This window comes from Mixophyes fleayi, chromosome 9 (genome assembly GCF_038048845.1).
Source record: "Mixophyes fleayi isolate aMixFle1 chromosome 9, aMixFle1.hap1, whole genome shotgun sequence".
NCBI lineage: Eukaryota > Metazoa > Chordata > Amphibia > Anura > Limnodynastidae > Mixophyes > Mixophyes fleayi.
Window position 1 is genome coordinate 105,040,544 of NC_134410.1, and position 27,801 is coordinate 105,068,344.

General features: G+C 39.7%; 1 protein-coding gene and 1 long non-coding RNA gene across 2 annotated transcripts; both read right to left on the bottom strand.

Moving 5' to 3' along the window:
• Nucleotides 1-4,743: 4,743 nt before the first annotated feature.
• Nucleotides 4,744-6,224, bottom strand: LOC142101673 (uncharacterized). The gene is made up of 2 exons (XR_012679121.1): nucleotides 5,876-6,224; nucleotides 4,744-4,938 (listed from the first exon to the last, which is right to left on the bottom strand). It is a non-coding gene; the product is annotated as an uncharacterized LOC142101673 (long non-coding RNA).
• A 4,876-nt stretch (nucleotides 6,225-11,100) lies between these two features.
• Nucleotides 11,101-27,470, bottom strand: LOC142101859 (protein kinase C delta type-like). Its single transcript, XM_075186293.1, has 9 exons — nucleotides 27,394-27,470; nucleotides 16,625-16,725; nucleotides 16,104-16,274; nucleotides 15,806-15,897; nucleotides 14,774-14,836; nucleotides 13,909-14,047; nucleotides 13,019-13,162; nucleotides 12,526-12,654; nucleotides 11,101-11,244 (listed from the first exon to the last, which is right to left on the bottom strand). Exons 3-9 carry the CDS (start codon nucleotides 16,182-16,184, stop codon nucleotides 11,101-11,103), a joined length of 792 nt encoding a protein of 263 aa, XP_075042394.1. The 5' UTR covers nucleotides 16,185-16,274; nucleotides 16,625-16,725; nucleotides 27,394-27,470.
• Nucleotides 27,471-27,801: the final 331 nt, after the last annotated feature.

Sequence of the window (27,801 nt, forward strand, 5' to 3'; positions counted from 1 at the left end):
GGGGCCTCTTTTCCTGTTCAACGCTTCACTTGATGGAAGAGGCTCTGGCCTTTTCAGTCTGCACCATCAGTCTGCTTCTCATAATTGAAGAAGATCCCACCTTCTCGCCGTCTGGCGCCTTTCTGATTCTTGTGTCTCCACCTGATCTACTCAGATCATCACAGGGCTGGTGATGAGCCTCAATTTGCTCATCATCCTGGCCATTGATTGGCTGACAGTTTATCTGTTCAGATTCGCTGTGACTGCTCTGGGGATACTGCATTATATTTCCACCTCCTTTTTCCGTTGTGGTCCCCACAATTAACTTATCCTTCCCAACTGCTGAGTCCAAGGTTCGCTTAAAGATATATCCCAAAAGGCACCTGCCCAAACCTCTTTGGTAGTGCCTTCCCATACAGAACCCAATTCAGACCGTCACCTTTCCCACCAAGAGTAGGTATTCAGAGAGTCTCTTCCGTGGCATGTGCCAGAACCTCACAGTAGTCGGGCACCTATCCTGTAGCTCTTGTCTCCTCTTTGTAGGGTGGCCACATCCAGCACACACCAGAGAAACTTTTCTCTTTTAAGTATTTCTTCAGCAGATATTTCCACTCGGGCCTATATTCTCAGGTACCACCAGGCTGACCTATTCACATGCTCATGGTTGAAGCATGTTGCAGAAGAGGGTCTTCTCAGTTGTACCTTCTTCTTCAGGGATCATCTCCTCTACAGGATTAATCATCCATTCATCCACTGTATCCAGTGTCTTCCATCCCCCAGTCTCTGGCTCCTGCAGACTAGGGTATCCTTGTCTGTAATCTTGTCCAAGTGGGTTGATCACCTGAAATCCAGTAACCAGCAGGTTCTTCTAATCCTTCCCACTAAATTCCAGCATAATGTGAGACCACTCTTCAAAGCCTTCTTCTTCATGCCTGCTCTCCTTTTTGCTTTAGCAATGCTCTCTGCAGACACTCAGTCAGCTCCTCCACCGTTATCACCATGCTGGGTCACTTGTATTCCGGCATGATCCACAGGTTGGACGTTGCCAAGCTTATTACGTCTTTAGGCCACATCCCTACTATACAATATCAATTTAGGCCAATGAGAGCAGGGTGCGGGGCCAGGGTGACATGGGTAGCCCCAACCCCACCCACTTCACCAATTATGCAGGCAGGATTCGGGAGGTTGCCCTGCTCTTGGGAGTACGGGTGAGCTCTCAAAAATTGGGGAGTCTCCCGGATATCCTGGGATAATAGACAACTATGGATTTTACTTCATTTGTTTATTTATGGCAGCACAGTGGCCTAGTGGTTAGCACTTCTGCCTCACAGCAATGGGGTCATGAGTTCGATTCCCAGCCATGGCCTTATCTGTGTGGAGTTTGTATGTTCTCCCTGTGTTTGCGTGGGTTTCCTCCGGGTGCTCCGGTTTCCTCCGACACACCAAAAATATACAGGTAGATTAATTGGCTGCTATCAAAATTGACCCTCGTCTCTCCCTCTCTGTCTGTCTGTGTGTGTGTTAGGGAATTTAGACTGTAAGTTCCAATGGGGCAGGGACTGATGTGAGTGAGTTCTCTGTACAGCGCTGCGGAATTAGTGGCACTATATAAATAAATGATGATGATGATTTGAATGGGATTAGAAAATCAGTAAGCGTGGACATCAACAATTTGATTTCCTACACACTGTATGGATGGTTGGTGCATAAAGATCCATATTAAGTATACGACCAAAGAGCTCACTGGGCTGGGGGGAAGGGGAGACATCTGCCTTCCCCCCAACTTTGTCCCATAATGGGCTATCTTGGACTGGGTTACTTGCATTTTTTTATTTAAAATGTTCCTAATAGACTGCTAAGCTGAGTCTAGCTGCCCGGGGTAAATTTGCCAGCCCCTGCAGAGAACCGATAACTAGCACCTCCAGAGCATCCATTAAAAAGCAAGTCTCCGCTCCTACAAGCTCATTTAATGATCTTGTCTCACAACTTATATTCTGGCTATTGCATGTGTGTGCAATGCAAGAATATGACTGCACCAAGTCTGCATTTAGCAAAAAATTACACAATTCACCCAGCTCCTTCTATCAGAAGATGGAAATGATCACGTCGTAAGCCCTGCCATCTCAATGTGCAAATCTACGCACTTCCCATAACGAGGAGATGTAGTTGGTCTCAAGAAGCGTGATGACACAACACGTCAGTTGTGCTGTTTTTTTTTTTTTGTTTTTTTTTTGCATTTTTATAATTTACGATTTCGGTCTCTTAATTATGGCTGCTATAGCATCTAAAATTCCAGCAGTGTTAGAACTACCTATGAAATCATATCTACCTTTAGTACGTACTTTGCATTACTTAAAGCTTAGTATTTCCTAAAATAAATCTCTTGCATCAGGGTTTGATTAGTTAAATATCAAGTTACACCAAATTTATAGTGAGGAGATGTAATTTGTATTTGAAATGCATTCTAATGTATATTTATTTTATTTAAAGGGATGTCCTAAGAGGGGTTTCTTGAGCTCAATGATAAATAAAAAATGGGAAAAGTGTGTTTTAAAATATTTTTTTCCGTGACCAATTTTGGGCTTTATTTGGTGTGAGGGGTAAATCCATCTAGAAGATGCAATTTTGCACCTTTGTAAACCATGATGCATTTCACAGAGATAAATTTAGCGCAACCCTAAATTGCAGTGTGAAAATAAAGTTGGCCAGTATTTGTGTGCTACATGCAAAAGCATCCAGTATGTTCCCTGCATGCAAAATAAAATTGCATTTGCACCCCTTGCTTCACAACAGCACCTTTAGCTAGATTTGCTTTATTTATTCTGGATTTCTTTAAACTATGTGGCAAATGCTGTTAAAGGTACACTGATAAATGGGGGATACTAAATGTCATGCATGAACCACGAAATATGTGGGCATACAACACATGTCTATTTGCGCAAATGTTCTTAACTTTCTGTACATTGCCTATGTTCATCCACCCCATCCCACCCACTCTCCACCGTTCAAGTCGTAGGCAGTCAGAGGGGTTATTTCGGACATGAATTGCATGCAATTGCATTTATTGGTGCAAGGTCCGTTCCTGAGCATGCACAGAGCTATTTCACACAAGAGACGGCACAAATAGGGACTTACATCTGAAGATGAATCAGGTCCACAAGTTTTCCCACTCAGGTAGTGTATATAGTTAGGCAGCACCACAGCTCAGTCAGTAAATTCTGGGATAGAAACCTCCTCTTTCTATGAAATACTATGAAGATATTATTCTACAACTCACACCACACTAACCAATCACACATAGTCTTTAAGTATAGTGGATATCTTAGTGCAGATACACCATTTAGACTTCCTCTCGCTATTAATTCTCTCCACTCTCCTACAATTCACCATAGTTAGGAGACTCCCTCTCTGACTAGAGACTTGCTTTGAATGCTCACTGCAGCAAGAAATCCCATTGATCAACCGAAAGTTCTCTGGTGCTGGTCACAGTTAAAACTTTCCCCACATTCAGGGCTGAATTGTAATCTCTTTCTGTGAGATTCTCACTGCCTCTGGCATCTCTGGTGCTGTGGGAGCTCATTATCTCCCTGCATGTGGACTCACTTCTACAGGGCCAATAATGACTGATTCTGTGTGTCTCTCAGACCTCAAACATTCTTTATCCCCATTCTCTCGCTCTCAAGTGGAGCCACAGATTGTACGCTATGATTGTAAGAGCAGAGCCCTCTTACCTCTCTGTCTGTATATATTACCCAGTATTATTTTGTTCCCTATTGTAAAGCGCTACAGAATTTACTGGCACTATATAAATTTTGATGATGATGATGAGACTCCTCCCTCTGTTATAGTATTGGGGACACTGTGTTGCCTTGTTTGCCCCTTTCCCCGGCAGGAAGGGCTGCTGGGAATTGTAGTTTTCACAGCTCCAGTGGCACCATTTTGAAGGCCCTTCAATGCTGAGCCAGCTCCTGGCAGCTACGGAGTTTACATATGTGTTTAGTGACACTCTGGTCTTGAACCTGAATCTAGCACTTACCACTTGTTATGTCAATTCATTCATTCTTTTAAAGATTGAGTTTATATAACCCAGTAAATTTGACAGATACACTTATTTTAAGTGCTCTAAGCTCTCTGATTCCTGTTAAGATAAATAGTATGGTGAAGCCTCCAGAAATGGTATTTACTACGATGATAGTATTTTCAAGGTGATAACGGGCTCCCTAGCGGATGCACTTAAATTTTAATCTTCCATTATTCAGTCATTGTTGCAACTGCACTTTAAATATAGTGCTAAATCTCTTTATGCCACATTGTACGTCACGATGGTTATTATTTTTTTTAATTTTTATTTTTTTGTCTTTATGCTTGCTTTGTTTGTATGTTCTTAAAAACGTATAAAACGCCTTAATAAAAATACTTGATTTAAAGAAAAAAAAAAACTCTGCATAAGGCGTCATAAAGTGTAATTCAGATCTTATAATATCTCCATTTTTGCAAAACCACTTTAGAAAGCTTTTCTTAGTACATTTTAACTTTAGTAGTCACAAGCAGTATTTTCAGCAATCAGAATATATCATTTTCTTCTCAACTCCAGGACTAATAACCCTTCACCAAATAATGTAACAGGCAATGCCAAACCAAACCTTTTATAGATTGCCATTCTGTATGACTTTCATAATGCAGAATCCTTGTGAGTGCACATTAGTTAGTGACACAGACACTTCCTGTCAATTTGATCAAAATAACTGAAACACAGACTTTGGATTACAATATTATGTTTTATTTAAATCTCGGCCTCCACCACCCCTTAACAGCCGTCCAGTCACGCTCCTTTTTATTATTATCATTTTTTTTTAAATAAATAGTTTAGAAACAGAAAATAGATGGTTAAGAAAATGCAAATCAAAAACATAAACATAACATAATCTTCTTCTTTTCTTCTTAATGCTGTTTGAAGTGCTGTGAAATTACAAAAAAAAGAAACATTAAGGCTCTAACATGTTTTTACAATGTAAAATAAACAGCTTCCTAAGTAGGCAACATTGTACAACATCTTATTGTGATTGTTGTTGCTGTGGGTATATAACATCCAACCTGGTTTTGCAAACCCTTACTGACATGCATCACCTCTATAGCTAGTACTAACACCTTATTGTGAACATATGTTGAAATGCACTGTGACACAGAAAAGTTAGGTCACATAGTAGAATTGGGTAGTAAATCAGGCAACATGCAAATAGTGATTGTAAAAAGTGTCACAGACCACAACCTCCCTGGAGGTGGGGGTAAGGTGTAAAGGTCTCTTTTTAAAGCTGAGACCAGTTACAAGACATTGTCAATATTTTGGGAAAACAATAATTATTGATAAGCTGTCCATCTTCACACCAATTACCCTTGGCCAGAATATACCACTTATCTGTAAGTTATACTCTGAATTTAATCCCTTTATTTGAAACTGTTTTGCTTATTATGTATGTCATATCATCTTAGTTGTATTTAGTAATCTGTAAGCATTTTATCATTTGTATATTACATTTAAAAATGTAATAGTTCATCACCTTATTGCTCTATACAAATTCATTGCCTGTTTAGAAGAGAGAGATTGCTTGGCTGGGTTAATTCTTTAGAAACCAGCGTGTGAAGGGTTAACTGTTTAGTTACATGAGCACTGAGTGTGCAAAATTGGATAATTAAGTCATAGGTTTGCTACGGGCCTTATAGGTAGCTGTGGCAGTTTGTGGAGAGGTGTGAAAGCGGGTGTCTGTGTTGTGAAAGGGACCAGTAAATCTGTACCCTTAGAGAAAGAGGTGAGTGTGAGATTTGGGCTGGAATCTTTTGCGTTCCCTTACAGTAGGCTTCCAAGTCACTAGTGCGCAGAGGGCGGTTTGCGTCTTACCTGATTAAGATGCAGCAACTGGGACTTCCTCAAAGAGGCTCCACATAGGGATGTATAAATTATCCTTGAAATCTTGTACCAATTGTCCTTGTAGGGATTCCTCATTATCTCGCCGTACTAGGGTCCTCCTATAAGTAAATGCTGATCAGCATCGCCCAACTGGAAAAGAGCACAAAATACACAAGGACAAATAGTAAAGACAAGGACCACTCACCTTTAACATCCTGTTTCCTTGACTGCTGTGTATTCATCTTCTCAGTGGCTGTGGAGGCTAACAGAACAAACTCTCCCCACTTGACTGACTGGTCCTAATCATCATCATCATCAACATTTATTTATATAGCGCCACTGATTCCGTAGCGCTGTACAGAGAACTCGTTGACATCAGTCACTGCCCCATTGGAGCTTACAGTCTAAATTCCCTAACATACACACACACAGACAGAGAGAGAGAGAGAGAGAGAGAGAGAGAGACTAGGGTCAATTCTGATAGCAGCCAATTAACCTACTAGTATGTTTTTGGAGTGTGGGAGGAAACCGGAGCACCCGGAGGAAACCCACGCAAACACGGGGAGAACATACAAACTCCACACAGATAAGGCCATGGTCGGGAATTGAACTCATGACCCCAGCGCTGTGAGGCCGAAGTGCTAACCACTTAGCCTCCGTTCTGCCCATAATCTGCTGTTAGTGTATCATACCCACTATAAACTAGTTACAATAAGGCTCTTTCAACTGCATTGGGTCTATGTGTAACACAGTAGAAGACTTGGTGTAGTGCACTATCCCTGACCAGACCCTACTCGCTGTAATACACCATGGAGTGGATGGGGAAAACAGCAGCACACAGCAATAAACTGGAAATACATACAGAACAGTCCAACACAGTACAATTGGACTACAGGGTGCATGTCCCTTTTACTTAGAAGTGGCCAGTTTGACGGGAATATTGTAGTAACAATGGGGTCTAAGTTGATGGGCATGTATCTCCAAATGGGACTTAACAGTCGGAGGCACAATCTCTGGTGTCTAATGATGATAGGGTAGCAGGCTTACTACCTAACTTGTCCCCACTAGTGCCTGTAAAATGTGGCCATGGGCTCTAAGAATAAACTATGTGTCCCCACCTGAATCTAAGCCTAGTAAAATGCTGCACAGGCTTCAAAGCCTGAATAACTGTGGACGACAAAAAAAAATTAATTAGGCCTAAGTACTCTATTAGCCACAGGCCTTGTGCCCAACTAACTGCTCCCCAGGCCTAGTGTACATTTCCCCCTCCTTTTTCTGTTGTGGTCCCCACAACTAATTTATCCTTCCCAACAGCTGCGTCCAAGGTTCGCTTACTGGTATATCCGGAAATCTACCTGCCAGAATATCTTTGGTAGTATCCTTCCGTACAGAACCCAATTCAGACAGTTGCCATCACCACCAAGAGTCAGTACTCAGAGAGTCTCTTCTGTGGCATGTACCAGAACACCACACCAGCTGTGCTCTCCAAAGTAACTTTTCTTCAGCAGATATTTGCTCAGTTGTACCTTCTTCAGGATACACCTCGTCCACAGGCATCAGCCATTCGTCCACTGTATCCGGTATCTCTGATCCCCCGGTCTCTGCCTCCTGCAGATTGGGTGTCCTTTTTGATGTTAACATACAATGTTTTAAAGCAATTAATAAACAAAAACAGCATTCTACTAACCCTAATATAACACAAAGACCACGCTACTGTAGAATACATACTAATAAATAGATTGGCTAATCAACCTTTCCAGCACAAAGTCACTTTGAAGGTCCCCACTGCCCCCAAGAAGAGGTTCCACCCTCCCAAAACCCTCTACCTCTTCTTGGGGGAAGGGATGGCTTTCAAAGATAAAAGAAATACGATAATGACTTTAAGGATGCCGCTGACTAATATTGGTGCTATTAGACAGGGAGGCACCTAGTCTAACGCACCCCCGGTATTCACAGGGACCCCTGCAAAGAGGTTTGGGCTTGGCTGTGTGAGGTGCACATGTCACGGTTCTCCCAGCTAGTTAACAGTGTAGTGGGAGAGATCAGGAAGGGTCGTACGAACCGGGTCAAGGACCAATCGATAGCGCAGTACACAAGGATGATCCAAAAGGAAGGTCAGGAGCTCGACAGGGATCGGTAACCAGATAGTCAATGGAGCCAAATCCCAGGACAAATAGAGTGGTCAGGAAGAAGCCAGGAGTCAGGAACCAAAGGACAAATAATGGAAACATGGAAAAGTAAAAGGCACACTGAAGAGATGAAACCAATAATCTGGCACAGGTGTGTGGGAGGAAGTGCTTTAGGTACCGTAGCCAAGCCCCTTATAGGAGGAGGACGCAGAGGCGGTCAGGAACACCTGACGGCCGGCAAAAATGAAGAAAGATGCGTCCCGTTGCCTAGTAACGGTATAAGAACCTTACTGTGCATGTGCGCCGCGGCCGACTGGAAGTACTGAGTAAGGAGACACACACTCTGTGGAAATCACTCTCTCCCATCTCACATCTCTTTAGACAAATTTAACTAATTCGATAGTGACAACGGTCGCTAAGGCGTCAAATTGAAATGGCGGACGATGAGCCGCAATTTGATCGCCATCCTGGCCATCGATAGGCTGACAGATATTTGCTCAGTTGTACCTTCTTCTTCAGGATACACCTCCTCCACAGGCATCAGCCATTCGTCCACTGTATCCGGTATCTCTCATCCCCTGGTCTCTGCCTTCTGCAGACTTGGGTGTCCTTTTCAGTAATCTTGTCCAGATGGGTAGATCAGCTGCAATCCAGCAACCAGCAGGCTCTTCTCATCCTTTCTGATAAATTCCAGCACAGTGTGAGTCCACTCTTCAAAGTCTTCTTCTTCTTCCTCATGTGTGAATTGTACTTGCTACTGATACAAATAACAGAGCATTTCTTCTGGCTTTGGCAGCCAGTCATGTCTGTCCTCTCTTTTGTCTCAGCAATGCTCTCTGCAGACACGCAGTCAGCTCCTCCATTGATATCACCATGCTGGGTCACTTGTACTCCGGGATGATCCACAGGTTGGACGTGGTGAACTTTCCGAACATGACAAAATGTAGCGAACCTGCTGGTAAAGAAAACAACACGCATAGATCTTATGTGATCATTGTGCAGCCACTGGGACATCCACAAAATGGTTTCACCTGGGGGTGTATCAATTATCCTTGAAGTCTTGTACCAATTGTCCTTGTAGGGATTCCTCACTGTCTCGCCATACTCAGTTCCACCTATCCGTAAATGTTGCTCAGCAATGCTTTATTGTCACTTTCACATGCCCACAGATAAAGTATGCCCCAGTGGGGGGTTTTCGGAGATTTACCTACTTCTTTAGGGACCCCCTCCTCCAAGGGCACCAACCAGTTGTCCACTGTATCTGTTGCCTCCCATCTCTGATCTCTGGTTCCTGCAGACATGGGTAACCTTGCAAAGAATCTTGTCCAGATTGGATGATCAGCTACAATCCAGTATTCAGCAGGACTGGCGATCCTTCCCTCCATATTCCAATAACGAGAGACGTCTCTTCAAAGTCTTCTTCTTCCTCCAGTCATATGTGATGTGTCCTGGTTGCTAACACTTACAACACCTTAGCTTTTCTGGCTTCTACAACCAGGCACAACTGTTCTTCTCCCCCCATACTTGCCGCTGCAATGCTCTTTATGGGCCCACGGTCACCTCCTGCATTGTAAGCACCTTGCTGGGTCCCTTGTACCGCAGGATATACCCAGGTTGTCGATCATGGTTGTGTGAACTCTGCCAAAATAGTTCACAGGTCTGGAAGAAGAGAAAACAATGCGCATAGATCACGATGCAGCCTCTGGAGTATCCGCAAAAGGGCTCCATGTTGGGGTGTATCAATTATCATTGAAGTCTTGAACCTATTGTCCTTGAAGGGATTCCTCCTTGTTTCAACCTGCTCAGCTCCACCTCTCCATAACGCCAATCTGCAACGCCTTACTATCACCTTCACATGCCCAAGCATACAGCAATTCCTAGTGAAGGGTTCTCTCAGTTTATCTTCTTCTTCAGAGACCATCTCCTCCATGGGCATGGGCTAGTCCTGCACTATATGCGATGTATCCTATTTCCCGGTCTCTGCCACCTGCAGATGCAGTTCTTCGGTTATAGTTCTTCTGGCTTCTACAGCTGGGCTCATCTGTCCTCATAGCCTTTTTTGCCATTGCAATGTTCTCTGAATGCACACGTTCTCATTCTTGTATTTCAGGATGTTTCCTAGGTTGGTCATTGTGTACTTGCCCACTACGTCATAATGTAACGGGTCTGGGGGAATAAAACACTACATGCACAGATCATACCTTATCAGGATGCAGCAACTGGGTCAGCCACAAAAGGGCTCTACGTGGGGATGTATCAATTATCCTTGAATTCTTGTACCAATTGTCCTTGTAGGGATTCCTCACTTTCTAGCTGTACTCAGTCCCACCAATTGAAAATGCCAATCTGCAACACCTTACTGTAACCATCACATGCCCAATGATTCAGCAATCCCCAGTGTAGGGTCTTCTAAAGTCTACTTCCTTCTCCAGGGACCAATTCCTCCACTGCCATCGGCCAGTACATTTTACAATTTGCTTCCTGCAGATACGGGTATCCATGCTAGGAATCTGGTGCAGATGAGAATATCACCTGCAATCCAGTATCCAGCAGTCTCTAGTGATCCTTTCTTCCAAAATCCAGTGCAACGGGAGACCTCTCTTCAAAGTCTTCTTCTTCTTCCTCTCGACAGTTGTGTGTGAAGTATCCTTGCTGCTGACACTTTAAACATTACAGTTCTTCTGGCTTCTGCAGCAGTGCACATCTGTCCTTCTTCTACTTTTCTTCCCACTGCAATGCTCCAGATTGGCCATCATAATTCTGCTGACTACGACAAAATGTAACGGGTCCAGTATCCGGCGGACAATCCTTCTTTTCCAAAATCTCTTTAAAGTCTTCTTATTCCTCTGGACAGGCGCGTGTGAAGTGTTGGACAGATCTTACTTGATCGCGATGTATCCACTGGAGCATCAGCAAAAGGGCTCCACATGGGAGTGTATCAATTATCCTTGAAGTCTTGTACCAATTGTCCTTGTAGGGATTCCTCACTGTTTTGCAGTTCCGATTGGCAGCACCTTACTATCACTATTCCGGGGGCACTCTGCTACAGTAGCTGGGGAGGCCATGTCACTCGCATCAAAGTGGTGTTCATGGGAAAGTCCTCCACTTGGGGCTGATATAGGAAAACCCTCCAAAAAGCTCCTGGTCCTCTGCTCTTATTTTTGTTCTTCGAGCCTCTGCACTCTCAATGTGGTCAATATTAAACACTCCGGAGCTCGTTCTAATGGTTGGCTACAGGAAAAAAGAAATAAATGTTTATGTATTGAAACCATGATGAGAACTTCATGAAAGCTAAATAGAGTTATGAAAAGGCAAAGTTTGGTTCTGCTTTACTTTAATAATTAAATTGTTTGAGCTTTTGCAGTACAATTTGCCATGAGATGAACAAGATGCGATTGATGGCTAAAATCAACCACAAGCACACATGAATGGGAGAGCCTTCTTATCAAGTATCACAGTACAATAAAGTAATACTGTATAAAAGTAAAATTGTAATTTGTTTTTTTGGGGGGAGAGAGGGAGGGGTGCAACAAATAAATTATATCTTTTAAAATACTCTTTAGATATTATATATATAGTTTTTATAAGTGAGCTTCCACATGTGCACATGGACCGGGCAATAGAATATAAAGTATTTCTTATATAATAATACTACATAATAATGTTACATGGCAGTACAAAAGTCATAAAATAAATTTCAAACTCGTACCTATTGTCACCTTTTCTTCTCTTCTAAAATAAACATTAAACATTTCCCTTTTTTCCTGAAAAACTGCTCAATAGGCCTCACGTGTATATTCAATTAGAGAACATCTGACCTGTCTTCTTTTAATGTATCACATTTGTACTTCTATCTAATGTGGGCATTTTTCTTTTCTATTTTTTTTTCCCAATTTCCATTGCAGAATCAGTGCAATATACCATATAAAGTGCACCTAGTTGGAGAAGAAGGCATCTCCTTGAAGGTAAGAGCAACGCCTGATCTCAACCGATTTTGAACGTGAGTAAATTAAAACTGATTTACAATAGTACATTAGGGTACTGAGCGACAAACACCAGCACTAAGATTGCCCCTAAATATACAGTCTCAATCACTTGAAGCTCATTTAAACTCTCAATATTCCTGAAATCTCTTTTTGCATTATAGTGAAATATGAGGCACAGTTGCCTCATATGCTAAGCCATGTCCTTTTCTGTACACGGGTAGGTATAAGGTCTTGTCATGACAAAAGGACATTTGTTTTGGAGACCTGGATCTATCCAGATTTGTAAATAACACTTAGGGCTAGATTTACTAAACTGCGGGTTTGAAAAAGTGGAGATGTTGCCTATAGCAATCAATCAGATTCTAGCTGTCATTTTGTAGAATGTACTAAATAAATGATAGCTAGAATCTGATTGGTTGATATAGACAACGTCTCCACTTTTTCAAACCAGCAGCTTAGTAAATATACCACTTATTGTCTTTTCACACATTGATTTTGAGCAAAACAGGTTTTTCCATATACTTACTGGGCCAGGAACATGTGGAGGAGCAACTCTAAGGGCTTCCAGCGAGACCCAATCTATATGCATGAAAAACTGATGCTGGCGGATGTTTCCATTGACTCCTAAACGCTGGGATGGATTATTACACAGGAGCTGAAAAAGAAAGAGTTTCTGTCATCATTGTAGCATTGAGGTGTGTATGTGGGTTATACAGTTTGTGATGACAGACATCCTAAATATGAAGCTGCATGGGGTTACTACTTGTCCCAGAGGCCAGAACTGATGGTAAATAGGTGTGATACCCTGACAAGAAAGTGTTCCTGTGGAGCCAGTGTAAGTGATCCAGGTCTACACTACCAAAACTGTACGGTAAAGAACAACATATGGGGTGTGAAATATCCACATAAATATCATATATTAATGTAAGATTCTACTGTTCATTTTGTAATAAGTCAATTAAGCTTTGAGTAATGTAGAGCAGAACACTGTAACATGGGGGTTAGACAATCTTATTTACCTTGTTAATGATGTCTTTAGCCACATCCCCTGGTATTTTGGGCTGTCTGCGATTGTAGCCAGATGTTCCGGTAATCATTTCCTTAATGATGACTCCAAATGAAAACCAATCCACCCCGGCGTTATACTCCTCTCCTGCCAGCATCTACCATAAGAGAGAGATATTATACCAAACGTTAATCTATCATTAGATAGTCTACTTTATCCAATGTCTCTGTGTCTCTATGGCACTGATTCCTTGTTATTATCATCTCCTCTCTTTCACTCGGTTACTCTTTGTCACTCTTTGTGTTTTAGAAAAATGAAGATAATGTGAATGTCAGAACAGCTGGTTATTCAGCAAATAGGATTAGGAGTTTCTGACCCAACGCTGCCTCGTGAAAAGTCCATCCAATATTACTGATTAAATAAATTACTGTCATCAATGTATATTACATAGAAAGTTTTAATTCATGTATTTATGCAGCTACAATAATTAATTTCCGCTAGCAATAACTTGAGTGAACATTTATTGTTAGGGAAGTGGGTGCTTATTTACCATAGTATGTGCCACATTCCCCACATCTATTTAGTAAATGACATATTACATTATAAATCAGTATATATTCACAGTGCCATTCACTTTGACTTAGATCTTCATGGCAGCTGTAAGGTCAGCACAGGCTGAGCTGGTAGAACTGATAAAAACTGATAACATTACTCAAATATCACTTAGATATAAATATATAGTACATTTTGACATGAAGTTTAGTAAAGATATGTGTTAATATTTCTACCTATTAAATGTTAAATAAAATTGACAGCTCCTTAAAGTTTTTCTCAGATCTAATAATACATTTACATGATATATTATGTCCTCACAAAACAGTAGAAATATACCTTACTACTAACCTCTGGAGCAATAAATCCAGGAGTTCCAACGCGCTCTGTGGCTGTCCTCTCCCCAAACATATTGTCTATTGAAAGACCAAAGTCGGCAATTCTTAGATGACCGGACTCTACCACCAAGATGTTTTCAGGCTTTAGGTCTCTGAAGAGAAATAATTGTAAATAACTGTTTTACCTAATGACAAATATATACTTTACTTATCAGTAGTATTACAGAAGTCAAATGTTATAGACAACTGCCCCGCTAGGACAGCGCCACTTATGGGCCTATTTATTAAATGCAGGCAATATGAACGGTTTTTTTTTTTTTTATCTCTGCTCCTCACAGCAATAGAAAACCTCCTATCACATGATTTATTAATAACATATAATTCACCTGCCCGGTGATACTGGCCAGAGTGGAAAGAGTCGGGCCAGGGTTATGCCCATGTGTGCCCAGCTATCTGATTCACACATGCCCTGTAGAACTGAAAGCGCAGACTTGGGCTTTCAGCTCCACTTGTTGAAAAAAAGTTTTAAAAAATATTACAAACATATTAAAAAAAAATAGTTATACAAACATTTTTATTGTGGAAACATGCTTTACTGAAGTAATAAAATATGTTTTCATTAAATTTTTCTGTTACTGTCTCAATCCTTGGTAAATAGACTCAAGACCTGGAGAATCTTTTCTGTAACTAGGGCGATAGCACTGCTAGGGATAGGAAGTGTTCGCCGGAGATTGGGTTTTCTCAGTTTAATAAATAGGCCCATTAGTGATGACAGTGTTTTAAATACTAAATTGAAGGATAATTAGAAAATAGACATCACTGTAAGTAAAAGACCTCGACCTGATTGTGTATGAAATTGATAATAATAATATAATTACCGATGGATGATACCCTTAGAGTGCAGGTATTGCACCCCACATGTGATCTCCGCTGCATAGAACCTTAAAGAGAAAAAATTAATGTAACATGTTAATAATAGAAAGAATAGTAGAATAATAGAAATGGAAGAAAGTATGATGTCACTACACTGTTGTTGGGGGATCCTGCTCCTTCTGTTAACAAACGGTTTGAAAAAGTGGTGATGTTGTCTACAGCAACCAATCAGATTCTAGCTTTCATTTATTTAGTGCATTATACAAAATGACAGCTAGAATCTGATTGGTTGTTCTAGGAAACATCACCACTTTTCCAAACCCGCAGTTTAGTAAATATACCCCTCAGTCTTTTATCTTACTGCTTGCCCCTATTCCCCTACTAACATCATAGCACTACCCCTTTCACATGACCCTTTGATATCACTAACAAATTAGCAAACAAGCGCACTCACTGATATTCTGTGATGCTGTGAGCATTTGTATTATGTGATTGGCTACCGATTGGTTGATTCCCACCCACTATAAAACTGAGGAAATTACAGATGTGCTGGAGATGAAGATCAAATAAATATGGTGCGACAAACACACTTTAATAAAGAGATTATCCTGAACATGCTCCAGTCCTTGTGTAACTACACTGCATCATGCAAGATCCCTATTTTATTGTTATTAAAGAGTTGTCAACGTTTGGACAACTTCATCTTAATATAAATTGTCCACCTACCCACCAAATTTGGGGCATCCTCCTGGGTACCCATTGCTGTTACCTGAAGACTAGCACAATCAAATTTACTTTTGCCTCATTTTCACTGCAGCACCACTAGAAATCACAGCTCAGTATTACAATCTCAAATGGAGTCTATTGATCAGGATTGGATCATTGGCATCATCCTTTGTCCCAGCTTCAAATAAAGATTGGATTTAGATATACACTACATATAAATGGGGATTTTCCAAAGGTGGACTGTTCCTACCCCAGCTCAGACTGTTATAATCCATCTCAGAGCACCCCTCCTTTGTATTTGGGGTACTTACGCTGCGCTGGTGATGTCCAAGCAGCCTGTCCTCTGCAGGAACGTGTGGAAGTCCCCGCCACTTGCATATTCCAGCCCCAGGAATAGATGGTTCTGTTTGATTGGACACAGACAATAGATAAGAATATATTTACATAGGAAAACATAGCAACACTTTTTTAGCTAAGTTAGACGAGCATACTTGCTTATATCAACGTCATTAACCAAGAAAAGATGAAACTTATATATGTGAAAGATGTGGAAAGATATAGAGAAAATCCTAACTAATGATTTTGTTTCAACAAGAAATACACCAATACCGTTGTCTGGAAGGCAAGATATGGATGGACGAGGAAGGCGCTACCAGACGCAACTTCCAGCACCCTGCGCTCCACCAACATCAGCTCCCTTTCCTCCGACAGCAGATTCCTCTTCTGGATGATCTTAACTGCCAGTTGCTGACCAGTTAGAGGGTCCTTAGCAAGCAGGACCTAGAGATAGAGACATGCACAAGTGATATTTATTTTATTACCTGTAGAACCACCCAGGTAGCTCAATATATTTACATTCCTATGTGTATGTCAATGTTATTGAGAGTTAAGTTATATTGTCTTACTGGTTTCAGTAACATGTTATAATATAGAAGAAAAGACTTTTAGAAATCATTCAAATCTTTAACAAGATGGAATTTAATTGACATTTTGGAAGTAATAACAGAAATATGCTTTCAGTCAGCACAGTTGTAACGACATAATTGTTCATGATTCTTCTTCTACTACAAGCTGTGAGTCACACAGTTGTCATCTGACTTGAGTTGTCCAACCTCTGTCACAAGACTTACCTTCCCATAGCTGCCCTGGCCGAGCTGATGGTAAAAGGAAAGCCTCTTGATGTATTTAGACGCTGTACCTCCAGGACCAGCTTTCTGAACACCACTTCCTCCTTATGGGGAGAAAATGATTTGAACAATGTAACATTTACCATTCAGAGATAACTGTACACGTAAAATGCATGTATTCTATAGTGTTAAACATTTCTGTAACAGTAGTGGAATCAGCATACTGTAATTTGTACAACAGAGAGATCAACATAAACACAGCCATACAGGTAACAAGGGACAATCAATTGTACATGGAAGAAAGACAGTTTTGCCATCAGCATAGAGAGGGTTTCTTTACTGTAAGAGCGGTTAAAGTGCGGGATTCCTTGCCACATCTGGCGGTGATGATGACGTCACTAACAGGAATTAAAAATGTATTTGATCCCTTTCTTACAAGTAATTATATATATAATATGTAATTACTAGAACACATTGCAGGGGTGGTTGACCAAGGTGATTTATCTGATTGCCATTTTTGGGTCAGGAATGGAGATTTCACCTCTGAGATGTGTGTATCATAATAATGCTTCCCTGTCTTTGTAAGTAACATTAGTGTCTTCTCTCTCCTGCCAGCATCTCTCCTCTACCTGCTAGAGTCTCCCAGTCTTGTCAGTGTAACTCCCTGTCATGTCAGTTTCTCTCCCAGTCTTGTCAGTGTGTGCCTGTCCTGTCAGTGATTTACCCTGTGCTGAGTATTCCTGGTCTATCTGTCTCCCTATCCTTTCATTGTGTCTCCCTGTCTCACTGCGTCTCCCTGTTTAGCCAGTGTGTCTCCCAGTCCAATGTGTATGTTTTCCTCTCAGTTGTCTCCTTGTACTGTTTGTGTCTGCCTGTCCACTCAGGGTTTCTTCATATTGCAACAGTGTTCACAGAATGGAGGCCCCATCCTTTATATCTGTCTAGGCTCAATCTAGGCAGAAACCAACTCTCACGGTACATAATAAAACCTGGTGATCACTTACACATATTTTTTGAACTTTCCCATTGCACTTATGGGGCTCTTGACACGTGAAAAGCTTCTATGTGTAGAAAACACTGAATTACAAGGCTTTCCTGACACTTATAGCAGAAGCATTAGCTGTCATAATGCAGCAGGGTAATTGTCAGCATATTGAATGGCAGGCAAAAAGAGTTGAATTTTTTTTAAAAAAACATATAGTGTAGTGATTTGGTATAAATAATTACCTACCAAAGACACATGGTGGGTCCCAGTCATAATAATAGGAGAATGACATCCAGTGACCCCCAGTAATTGAGACTTCTGGGTCAAAAGGATGGAATCCAAAGGGTATATTTATATTTATATTTATCCAGTTGTGATTTTCTGGATAGCTTGGAAAGGGGAGATGTTGACTATAGCAACCAATCAGATTCTAGCTATCATTTGTAGAATGTACTAAATAAAGGATAACTAGAATCTGACTGGTTGCTATAGGCAACATGTCCACTTTTCAAACTAGCCAGAAAATAGCAGTTTGATAAAATTACCCTGAAAAGAAGGGGAAACACCAAGAAGGGTGAAAATCCTGCAAAAGACCATTTAAACACATATTTGTGATTATATTCTTGATTAGCTAATGTTACACATGATGTACATTTTGTATGTGACTACTCACAATTGATTAATTCAGATAAGTTAGAAAAATGTTTTCATAAAGGTACAAGTTAAAAAACATTATTACCTATTATCATATTTCCCACCAGTTCCGGGACTAGTTACCAATTTCATAGGGCAAAAATTGCATAGTTGTCCTGATTTTTCGCTGGTGCTGTTGTGAGGTTTTGATTATTATACAAAGGGGGAGGGGGTTCCTGCCGCACTGGTTATTTTTTTATATGATACATAACCCTTCCCACTTATTTGGTATAATTACATTATTATACCAAATATTTACCTAGTGGTTATCAGCTACCGCTGATAACCACTAGGTTAATATCTGTTACAAAGAGAAGAAAAAGTGATGGTTATTCTGATTCCATGCACTAGGGAAGGTTATAAAATCTCAATATCCTTCATTGTTATGCATTAAAAACAATTAATTTTGAGTATATTGGATATTAAGTTAATAGTAAGAAAAATCTGTAGAATAAGGGACTAAATTGCAGTATAACAACTGTAATACATCATCTGTTACTGCATATAATTTATTAGAGTAATCACTCTTTTCTGTGCTCTCTGTGTATCATTCAATTAACTAAACTCGTAAGTGTAACTAAATACCCAAATCTATAATAATATCAGTATAAGAAAAATGTTACAGATCAACAGATTAGCACTGTGATAATAGTTAGATTATAATGATAAATTAACTTTAAGAAAATGCTATCCAATTATTTCCCGGTTATGCTAGTTGTAACTCAGGTTTGCTGGAAGAATGTTATTCATTTATATAGTTACTATTTAAAGACTTGAGTATGTTGTATAATATTGCAATATTCATATTACAAAATAATTTTAGGATAATGGATATAATAAACAAACTTGAAAAACCTTGAAAAAGCACCTAGGCAAAATGCATGTCTGCGTTTCTATCTCTGCTTACTGTTTTAAAAATTAAGCCCCTAAATGAATGAACTAATGAACAATATAATCTAATACCTCTTAGTGCTATTTGACCAATAATGTAAAGTGTCAACACTATAGTAAATATTAAACTAAGTATACAGACACAGAAAACTATCAAATCTAAAATGCTATAAAATGTAAGCCGCTTACCGACTTGTTCGATATAATTAACACTAGCTAAATATCCATCAGCAAGAAGATCACAAACAAACTGATTTGATCGTTATTACACTTACCCATATCTAAATTTCTGGGTCTGCTAGGAAAAAAGATTACTAATTCAACATACATGAAGAAACAAGCAGATAAAGGGGATACCAATACGACTCAAACTGGGATTCAAACTGGGGTTAATTCATAAAAAAAAAACATGATTGAGAAAATTCTGTTGTTTATTATATCTATACAATTACTTTGTAATATGATTGTTACAATATTATGGAACATACTTGACTCCTTAAATAGAAACTATGTCGCTGATTAACATTTCTCCAGCAAACCTGAGGTACAACTAGGCAGCATTTCCTGAACTACTTATTGCCTTATAAGGTAACTTATTCTGGTTGCAGTAAAATATAGGCAACATATGAATTTGGATACTGTATGAACTAACATCTAAAAACCCCATTTGAAGGACCAATACTGCTAATAAGCACTAAGGGGCATATTCAATTCCGATACGAAAATCCGCGTTATTGCGGTACCGTATTACCGGCAGTACTGCGCATTTTCCACGGTAACGCGCGTTACCGCGGATCGGATCGGAATTGAATATGCCCCTAAGAGTTTTATAGTAAGGCTATACAGATGACTGACAAATGACTATAAGTGAGGGAATAAACATATTAAGTTGCAGCCAGTATAAGTTACAACATGACGCTGTACTGATATTAATTAATTGCAAACTAGATATAATAGATGCTGCTTGCTATACAGATATAATAACTTTTCTACACAACTGCTATAACACTATACAATATATCCAAGTTTAGAAATAACCTATTGCATTGCTGGCTAAGATATTCTCAATGTTTTAGTGTAACCGTGAAATAATTGGATAGCATTTTCTTAAAGTTAATTTATCATTAAAATCTGAAAACCATCACGTTGCTAATCTGTTGATCTGTAACATTTTTCCTATACTGACATTATTGTAGATCTGATAGACAATCTCAAAAGCTCTGGACAATTGAATAATAAGTAGAATGCGAAAATAATAGAGATTAATTGATTAAATGATACACAGTAACAGATTATATATTGCATTTGTTATACTGTATTTTAGTGTCTTCTTTTTATTCTTCACATTTTTCTTACTATTATTTTAACATCCAATATTCTTACAATTAATTGTTTTTAATACATAACAATAAAGATTAATGATATTTTATAAAAATCCCTAGTGTTTCGCATGAGATTAACTACCGCTTTTTCTTTTCGTTGTAATAGGTTTACATTACAATTCTACTGCTTTTCGTGTCTTATATATCAATGCTACCATACCTGCTATTTCCTGGTCTTTACTACACTCGCCTTTCTGTCTACTATATCTCCTCTCCACACCAATGGCCTCCCCAGCTGTTTTCTGTCTCTTTCTATCTCCAGTCTTGATGGAATCAATTTGATAAAAGTAACCCTCTAAGCTGACACTTTCTTCCTCCTCAGAAATCTGTTTCTTTCTCCCCTTATGCATCTCTTCTTCTTTCTTATGAATCTTCTCTTCGGACCCTGCAAACATCCTTCTCTTTCGGTTTGCCATAACCATGGAACCACCATCGTCTGAACTTTCGATAATTATACATCCTTCTTCAGCATGTAGACTCTTATGAATCTTCTCTTCGGACCCTGCAAACATCCTTCTCTTTCGGTTTGCCATAACCATGGAACCACCATCGTCTGAACTTTCGATAATTATACATCCTTCTTCAGCATGTAGACTCTTATGAATCTTCCCTTTGGACCCTGCAGATATCCTTCTCTTTCGGTTTGCCATAACCATGGAACCACCATCGTCTGAACTTTCGATAATTATACATTCCTCTACAACATGTAGACTCTTTCCGAAACCTTTAGTATGTGACTCTGCTGAAGACCTCTTTCTACCCTTCTTCTTGATGGACCCATATTCTTCTGAGCTATCAGAAATCCTTCTCTTCCTTAAAACCTTCCTTCTCTTTCTCCTCTTATAAATCTCAAACTCCTCTTCCTCAAAACAAATATTTTTCTCCGATTTTGAAGACATTTCACCAGATCATGCAACTTGCCTGACTGACTTCCAACTGCCACACGGACTGGTGAAAATAAACATCAGCGTTGCTAGGATACAAGTGATGTCAAATAACATGGAACTCACTGCCACCAGCCATGGTTTAACTGTCAGCTCATCAGCCCGGAAACCCAACTCATGTCACCTAACTTGTAGCTGGGACCTTATTGTAAGAAAAATAGGTATCAGTTGGCATTTCCAGCAATAGACCTAGTGCCTCTAGTTCAAGAACATATGTTTACTTACTCTACCATATGCCCAGCACATTTAAGCCTGTTTTATGCCATGTGAACCCACACTGTTACAATATTGGAAAAGCAAAAAAAAAATAGTTTACACCCTACAGTTATTGAAAATAGAAAACTGCTGAACACACAGACATACAAAGAACATTACAAGTAAACTATAAACTTTATTCTTGTCCACATATAAAAGATAATTCCTAATTAATGTACGTAGAGAAAATTACAGGTTAGCTGCAATCTTTATTTTTGCTTATAGATACGGAATAATTGCCTAATAAAGTAAAAATTTTCACTATCATTAAGTTATCATAATGTATATGTTAGACGTTGCTGAATAGATGTAGGGCTGTGTTTGTGGGGCAGCACTAGGTGAATGAAAATAAAATATGAGCAATTTGCATTTTGTCTGTGCCTTTTGCTCTAACTATTCTATAAATTATAAAACTATATTTATTACAATATGCTACAAAACAATACCATATTTTTCAATGAAAAGAGGAAGAAATGTAACAGAAAATTCACTTAGAGTAATTATTAAAAAGACATTCTCTTTGTAAGCAAAGCCGTCCATTAATGGAAATCACATAATCTTAATGTACCTTTCGGGTTCATAAAACTATTCATAGATAGTTCTAATAGTATTATAAACAGAGATGAAACTCAATGTATGTGAGTACTAACATTTCTTAATCTGTATAAAGAGCCACTATAAATCATATCCTTCTCTTTTCCCTGACTCTCTCTATAAGGACAAGGAATTCCTTATAATAATCCCTATCAAGCGTACAATTCTTTATAATCCTGAAAAGCTGACACTTTGGGATTGATATAAACCATTCCTGTGGCTACTTTGTGCATCCAGGTTTGTATTTGCATCCATGTCGCTAAAGGTGTAAAAGATTACATGACACTCATGGGATTTGATGAAAAGAAATTATAAGATGATAAAAGTATTATTAACAGTGTGTAAAAATTACATTAAAGTTATTATTTTTTTAATGGGAAAAAACCCTCTCCAAATCCAGCATGTTCCCTGTCCAAATAAAGATAAGATCATCAATTGGCCGTCTCAATTTCTGAATATACTCCTTTATAGATGTGAAAGTTCGATCAAAAACCATAAGAGATTTTGTCCAAAATCACATAAGATTTTGTCTTTATCTTGGCAAATAACAACATTAAATAAGTTTAATATATTTATTTCAGTTAATATAAAATATAATGTGATAAAGAAAGTAATTAATGTTTCCAACATATTAATCACATCGAGCTTGGTCTCAATTTGTTCAAAATTACACAGGAACGTTTCTAGTATTATTTATGAAGCATTCACACATTGGTCCACATTGGCGGAAGCCTGAGGATGTCACCTGGTCACACATGGAAAGATGGCCTCAATACATTGCTCATGTTCAATGACTAAATATGAAGATTTTAGGCCCGATTCAAATCGGAAAGCAACTTGCACGTAACTATTCAAAGCCACATTTCCACAGATATGTTCTGATATGAAAATAGCAGTAAACAAGTTATAGTTTGTAATTCAGCTGTAAGCACGGTTGTGCATACGCGGGATTTATTTTATTATTTTTATTTTGCAATTGTACTTTTTTTTACTACATGCGTATTTACTATTAATTCACATCAGAATGCAACTGTGATCATTTCTTTAATTACCTTTATTAGTCATAAAACACTGCAGACTCCTGACAATTTACTAATATTAACCCTTTCATTGCATTAACCTCATTAACCTACACTAGACCATGCTAAGATTTTTCCCTTTAACTTATTCTTCAGTATCAAATATGTCTCATTATTACACATTTGCATTTCATGAATAAAACATACACAATGTTCCCCTATTAACTATAAATTGTAAATAACAACAAGAACAACTACACAAAACACAACAACATTAAAAAAAATATATTTTTTTTTCCACCAAAATATTTTTATTGTGACATTGAAACAAACAAAAAGAAAATTCCATATGTTGAAATGAGAAACAGGTAGCATACAGATATGAAATGGAACAGAGTGTTTTCTGAATGAAGTGAGACAGACGGTGCAGGTTATGGTGCAAGGCCAAGTGGGGGCGCAACACCTGACTGCCCGTTACATACCAAATCCCCACCAATGAAGCAGCAGTATATTCCTGTAGTGGCAGCAACGCGGGACTCCACTGTGATTAAAAAGAGCCAGCGCAAAGAGGAGGGTGCCAGTTTCCTGTTCCTGCAACGTTCTAACATGCAAATAATAGCGCCAGGACGGTGTCAGAACACAGGAGACTAGGAGCCGGCACAGAAGGAAGAAGAAAGAGGATCAAGAGGAAATAGGAAAAACATATAGAAAGAAGAAGAGAAGCTCCGGTAAAGAAATGATTAGAGGGGCTGGTGAGATGAGAGGGCTGGAGACAAGGGGTGAGGGCTCTGGTGAGAACAGGAGGGAGGTCTGCAGAGAACAGGAGGGGGGGTGGACTAGAGAGAAAGAGGGAGGGCTCTGGAGAGAACAGGATGGACAGCTGTAGAAGAGGGTGTCTGGAGTAAATGGGGGGGGGGGATGGGGGGGGAGGGGGTGTGTTGTCTTGAGAGAAGGGAGTCCATAGAGAATAGGTGGGGATTCTGCAGAGAATAGACTGAGATTCAGGCAGCAGGGATTGGATGGAAGGGGGAAATTTCTTTGGTGTACATAAATGTGATATATACTATGAAAACATAAGTAATAGATAAAAAAAATCAGTAAAACATTAAGATGCAATAATATATACTATTAATTGAGGGGAAATTTGTAAGCCATAATTTGATTGTTGGACTGGTGGGGGAAATTGGCCTTTGTATTAAAAGGAAATGTTAATAATTTAATTTCAGGGTGGTGAGGGTCTGGTTGTTAAATATGGAGGTTATTAACTTAATTTGGGTTTGGTGATGAATAATATGGGTTATTAAATGGGGATGCTATAAATTTAATGGTAGGGGTTGGTGAGAGGTGAAACGGGTCTATTATTTAAATGGAAATGTTACTAAATGAATGTTGGGGCTGGTTTAGGTGGAATATGTCTGTTGATTAAATGGGAATGGGATTAAATTAACGTCGGGCTGGTTAGGGGGAAGAAGGCCTAATTATTAAACGTTGGTGCTATTCATTTTATGTCGAGGTATATGGAGGGAAATAGACATCAACTGTAAATGCTATTAATTAAATTCTGGAAAATATTGGGTAGAAGGAGTTTGGGTGTTTTTAAACAGAAAAGGCTACTGATTTAATGTCTGTCTGGTTGTGGGGAGAGACACCTAGATTCCTCTTTTACTGCTCATCTTTATAGAAGGTGCGTAATAACTTTCTCTTCTACAAACAGAACCCCAATATTCCAGGATCTGGCCAAGCAGCAGTGGAGCATAAGACACCAGCAGGCAGGAGATACCGGCTATGTAAAACTGCTATGAGGCAGCATCTACTCCCATAAAGGTACATTGGTGGGGCCAGTGTTCTGCTTTGCCCAGGGAACTAAAATGTCTAGTTACGGCTCTGCTTCATCCTAACCCTCTCATGTACAAGTAACAAACATCTCCAGAATAGCTCATTTATTTCACACAAGACACTGCAAAACCTTTATTCATGAACTCATAATCTCCCACATTGACAGTAACAATTATCTTCTTATTATGAATGTAGTGGTTACACTAATTTTCCTTGCAAAACATTCTTATACTGTTGCTCCGCTCTGCATACTTGGCTGCCTGTAACTGACCAAATTCAACATAAAATACTTCTCACATACTATGCCATAAACAACACTGTACCAGCTTCTATCTCTTCCCTTGTCTCAAAATATCACCTAACTCGACCCCCTTTGCCAAAGATCTGTGCCTCTAATACACACTCACTGCTTTCACCCATTCACGATTACAGGATGCTTTCATGCTGCACCCACTCTGTGGAAATCCCTATCTCCCATCTCTTTAGACAAGCTTAACAAATTCCTGAACTATCTTGTTAGCTTCCTACGCTAATCCATACATGCCAACTCTCCTGGAATGTTCGGGAGACTCCCGAATTCTCACGCATCCAGATCAGAGCCGACATGTATTGGTGGAGGGGACAGGGCTTTGCGATTCGCATAATTTTGGCCCCGCCCCCAGTGATGTAATACCTGTTTTGGGTCTTTATACCACTGTAGAAAGTCCCAAAACAGGCATTACATCACTGGGGGTAAGACAAATTGACGAAATTCGTAAAGCCACGTCCCCTCCGCCCATACACCCCTCCTGCCCTCCAGGAACTTCCGGACGTGGCCAACATAAAGTTGGCAAGTATGTGCTATTCCATCCATTTATTACCCCTCTGTAGACTTCACTTTCTATACTTAGACAATCTTCTGACCCCCAATTCACCATTGCAGTGTGACTGATTCATAAAGCCCTATTAGGCACTTTTTCCTATTCAATTTGGCTGGACATGTAATCACTGGCACAAATTAATATTAAAGTATTAAAATAAAGATTGTAAGATTATGTGCAGGGTCTTTATACTACTTTGTCTATTTGTTAATACCCAGGTGGGATTCACTAAAGGGCAAACCGCATGGTTCTTGGGGTTATGATATGCAGTTTGAAAACCATGCAACTTACTAAAGAGCAAAATGCACATCAAAGTGCATTCTTTTATACCACAAGGTTAAAACTGCAATCCCGATTTTACTACACTGAAGGTAAACACAGCGTGCAATCATCATCATCATCATCACCATTTATTTATATAGCGCCACTGATTCCACAGCGCTCTACTTATTCACATCAGTCCCTGCCCCATTGGAGCTTACTGTCTAAATTCCCTAACATACACAGACAGACTAGGGTCAATTTGATAGCAGCCAATTAACCTACTAGTATGTTTTTGGAGTGTGGGAGGTAACCGAAGCACCCGAAGGAAACCCAAGGAATCACAGGGAGAAAATTCAAACTCCACATAGATAAGGCCATGGTCGGGAATCGAACTCATGACCCCAGTGCTGTGAGGCAGAAGTGCTAACCACTAGGCCACTGTGCTGCCCTAAATACACAAATAAAGTGAAATCCATATTTGCCTATTATCCCAGGATGTCCGGGAGACTCCACAATTTTTGAGAGCTCACCCAGACTCCCGGGAGAGTAGGGCAACCTCCCAAATCCTGCCCGCTTCATTGGTGAAGTGGATGGGGTTGGGACTGCTCATGTCACCCTGGCCCCGTGCTGCCCTATATGCAATGTAATAAGTGGTGCACCCAATCTCCGGCAGCAAATGACATATTTCCATAAAGTTCCACTCACTTTCATGCTAAACCCCACCCCTTTTGCAGTCTGCAAATCGGGTTGTCCCGCCAAAATCGGGACAGTCGGGAGACATATATAGGGGTATAGGGGTATGTAGAAAGGGATACATTAGGAGTACAGAATATATTTAGATGGGGTACAGGACAATATAGCAAGGGGTGGGATACATTAGGGGTACAGGACATATTTATTAGGAGTATAGGGGAATATAATAGGGGTACAAGGGTATGATATATAAATGTGTTCAGACCTCACATACATGACTAAATTACAGGCTGCCCACTCATATTACCCCAACAGTAATACTACATATCTATAAATAAAAATAAACAAGTACTGACCAGCAGCATCTCCAATCCCTATGAACAGTCATGAAGTCTCCCGGACACAGTAACAGACACATACAGTCGAGTGCAGGATTCAAACAGAGCTGGAGAGCGGTGGCCATTTTCTTGTGGTCTGACAATCAAAGCACAGGGGCATTAACTCTCCCTTTTCGATTATACCATCTATTTATCCTACAGTGGAGTGCATCATACATACATAGGTGTAGAGCAGCGGCTATTTTATTTTGGTCTAAACTAATAAAGAGAGGTATAGTCACTGGTAAGTACTGAAACTCACTTGTCAGTTTACTTTGTCCTGAGTGATGTAGGATGGTCGGCCATCTTCTTGCGGCCTAAACCTCTATGCACAGAGATATTAAATTCTCTCTCTCTCAGATTGAACATAATGTGACAGGATGGAGA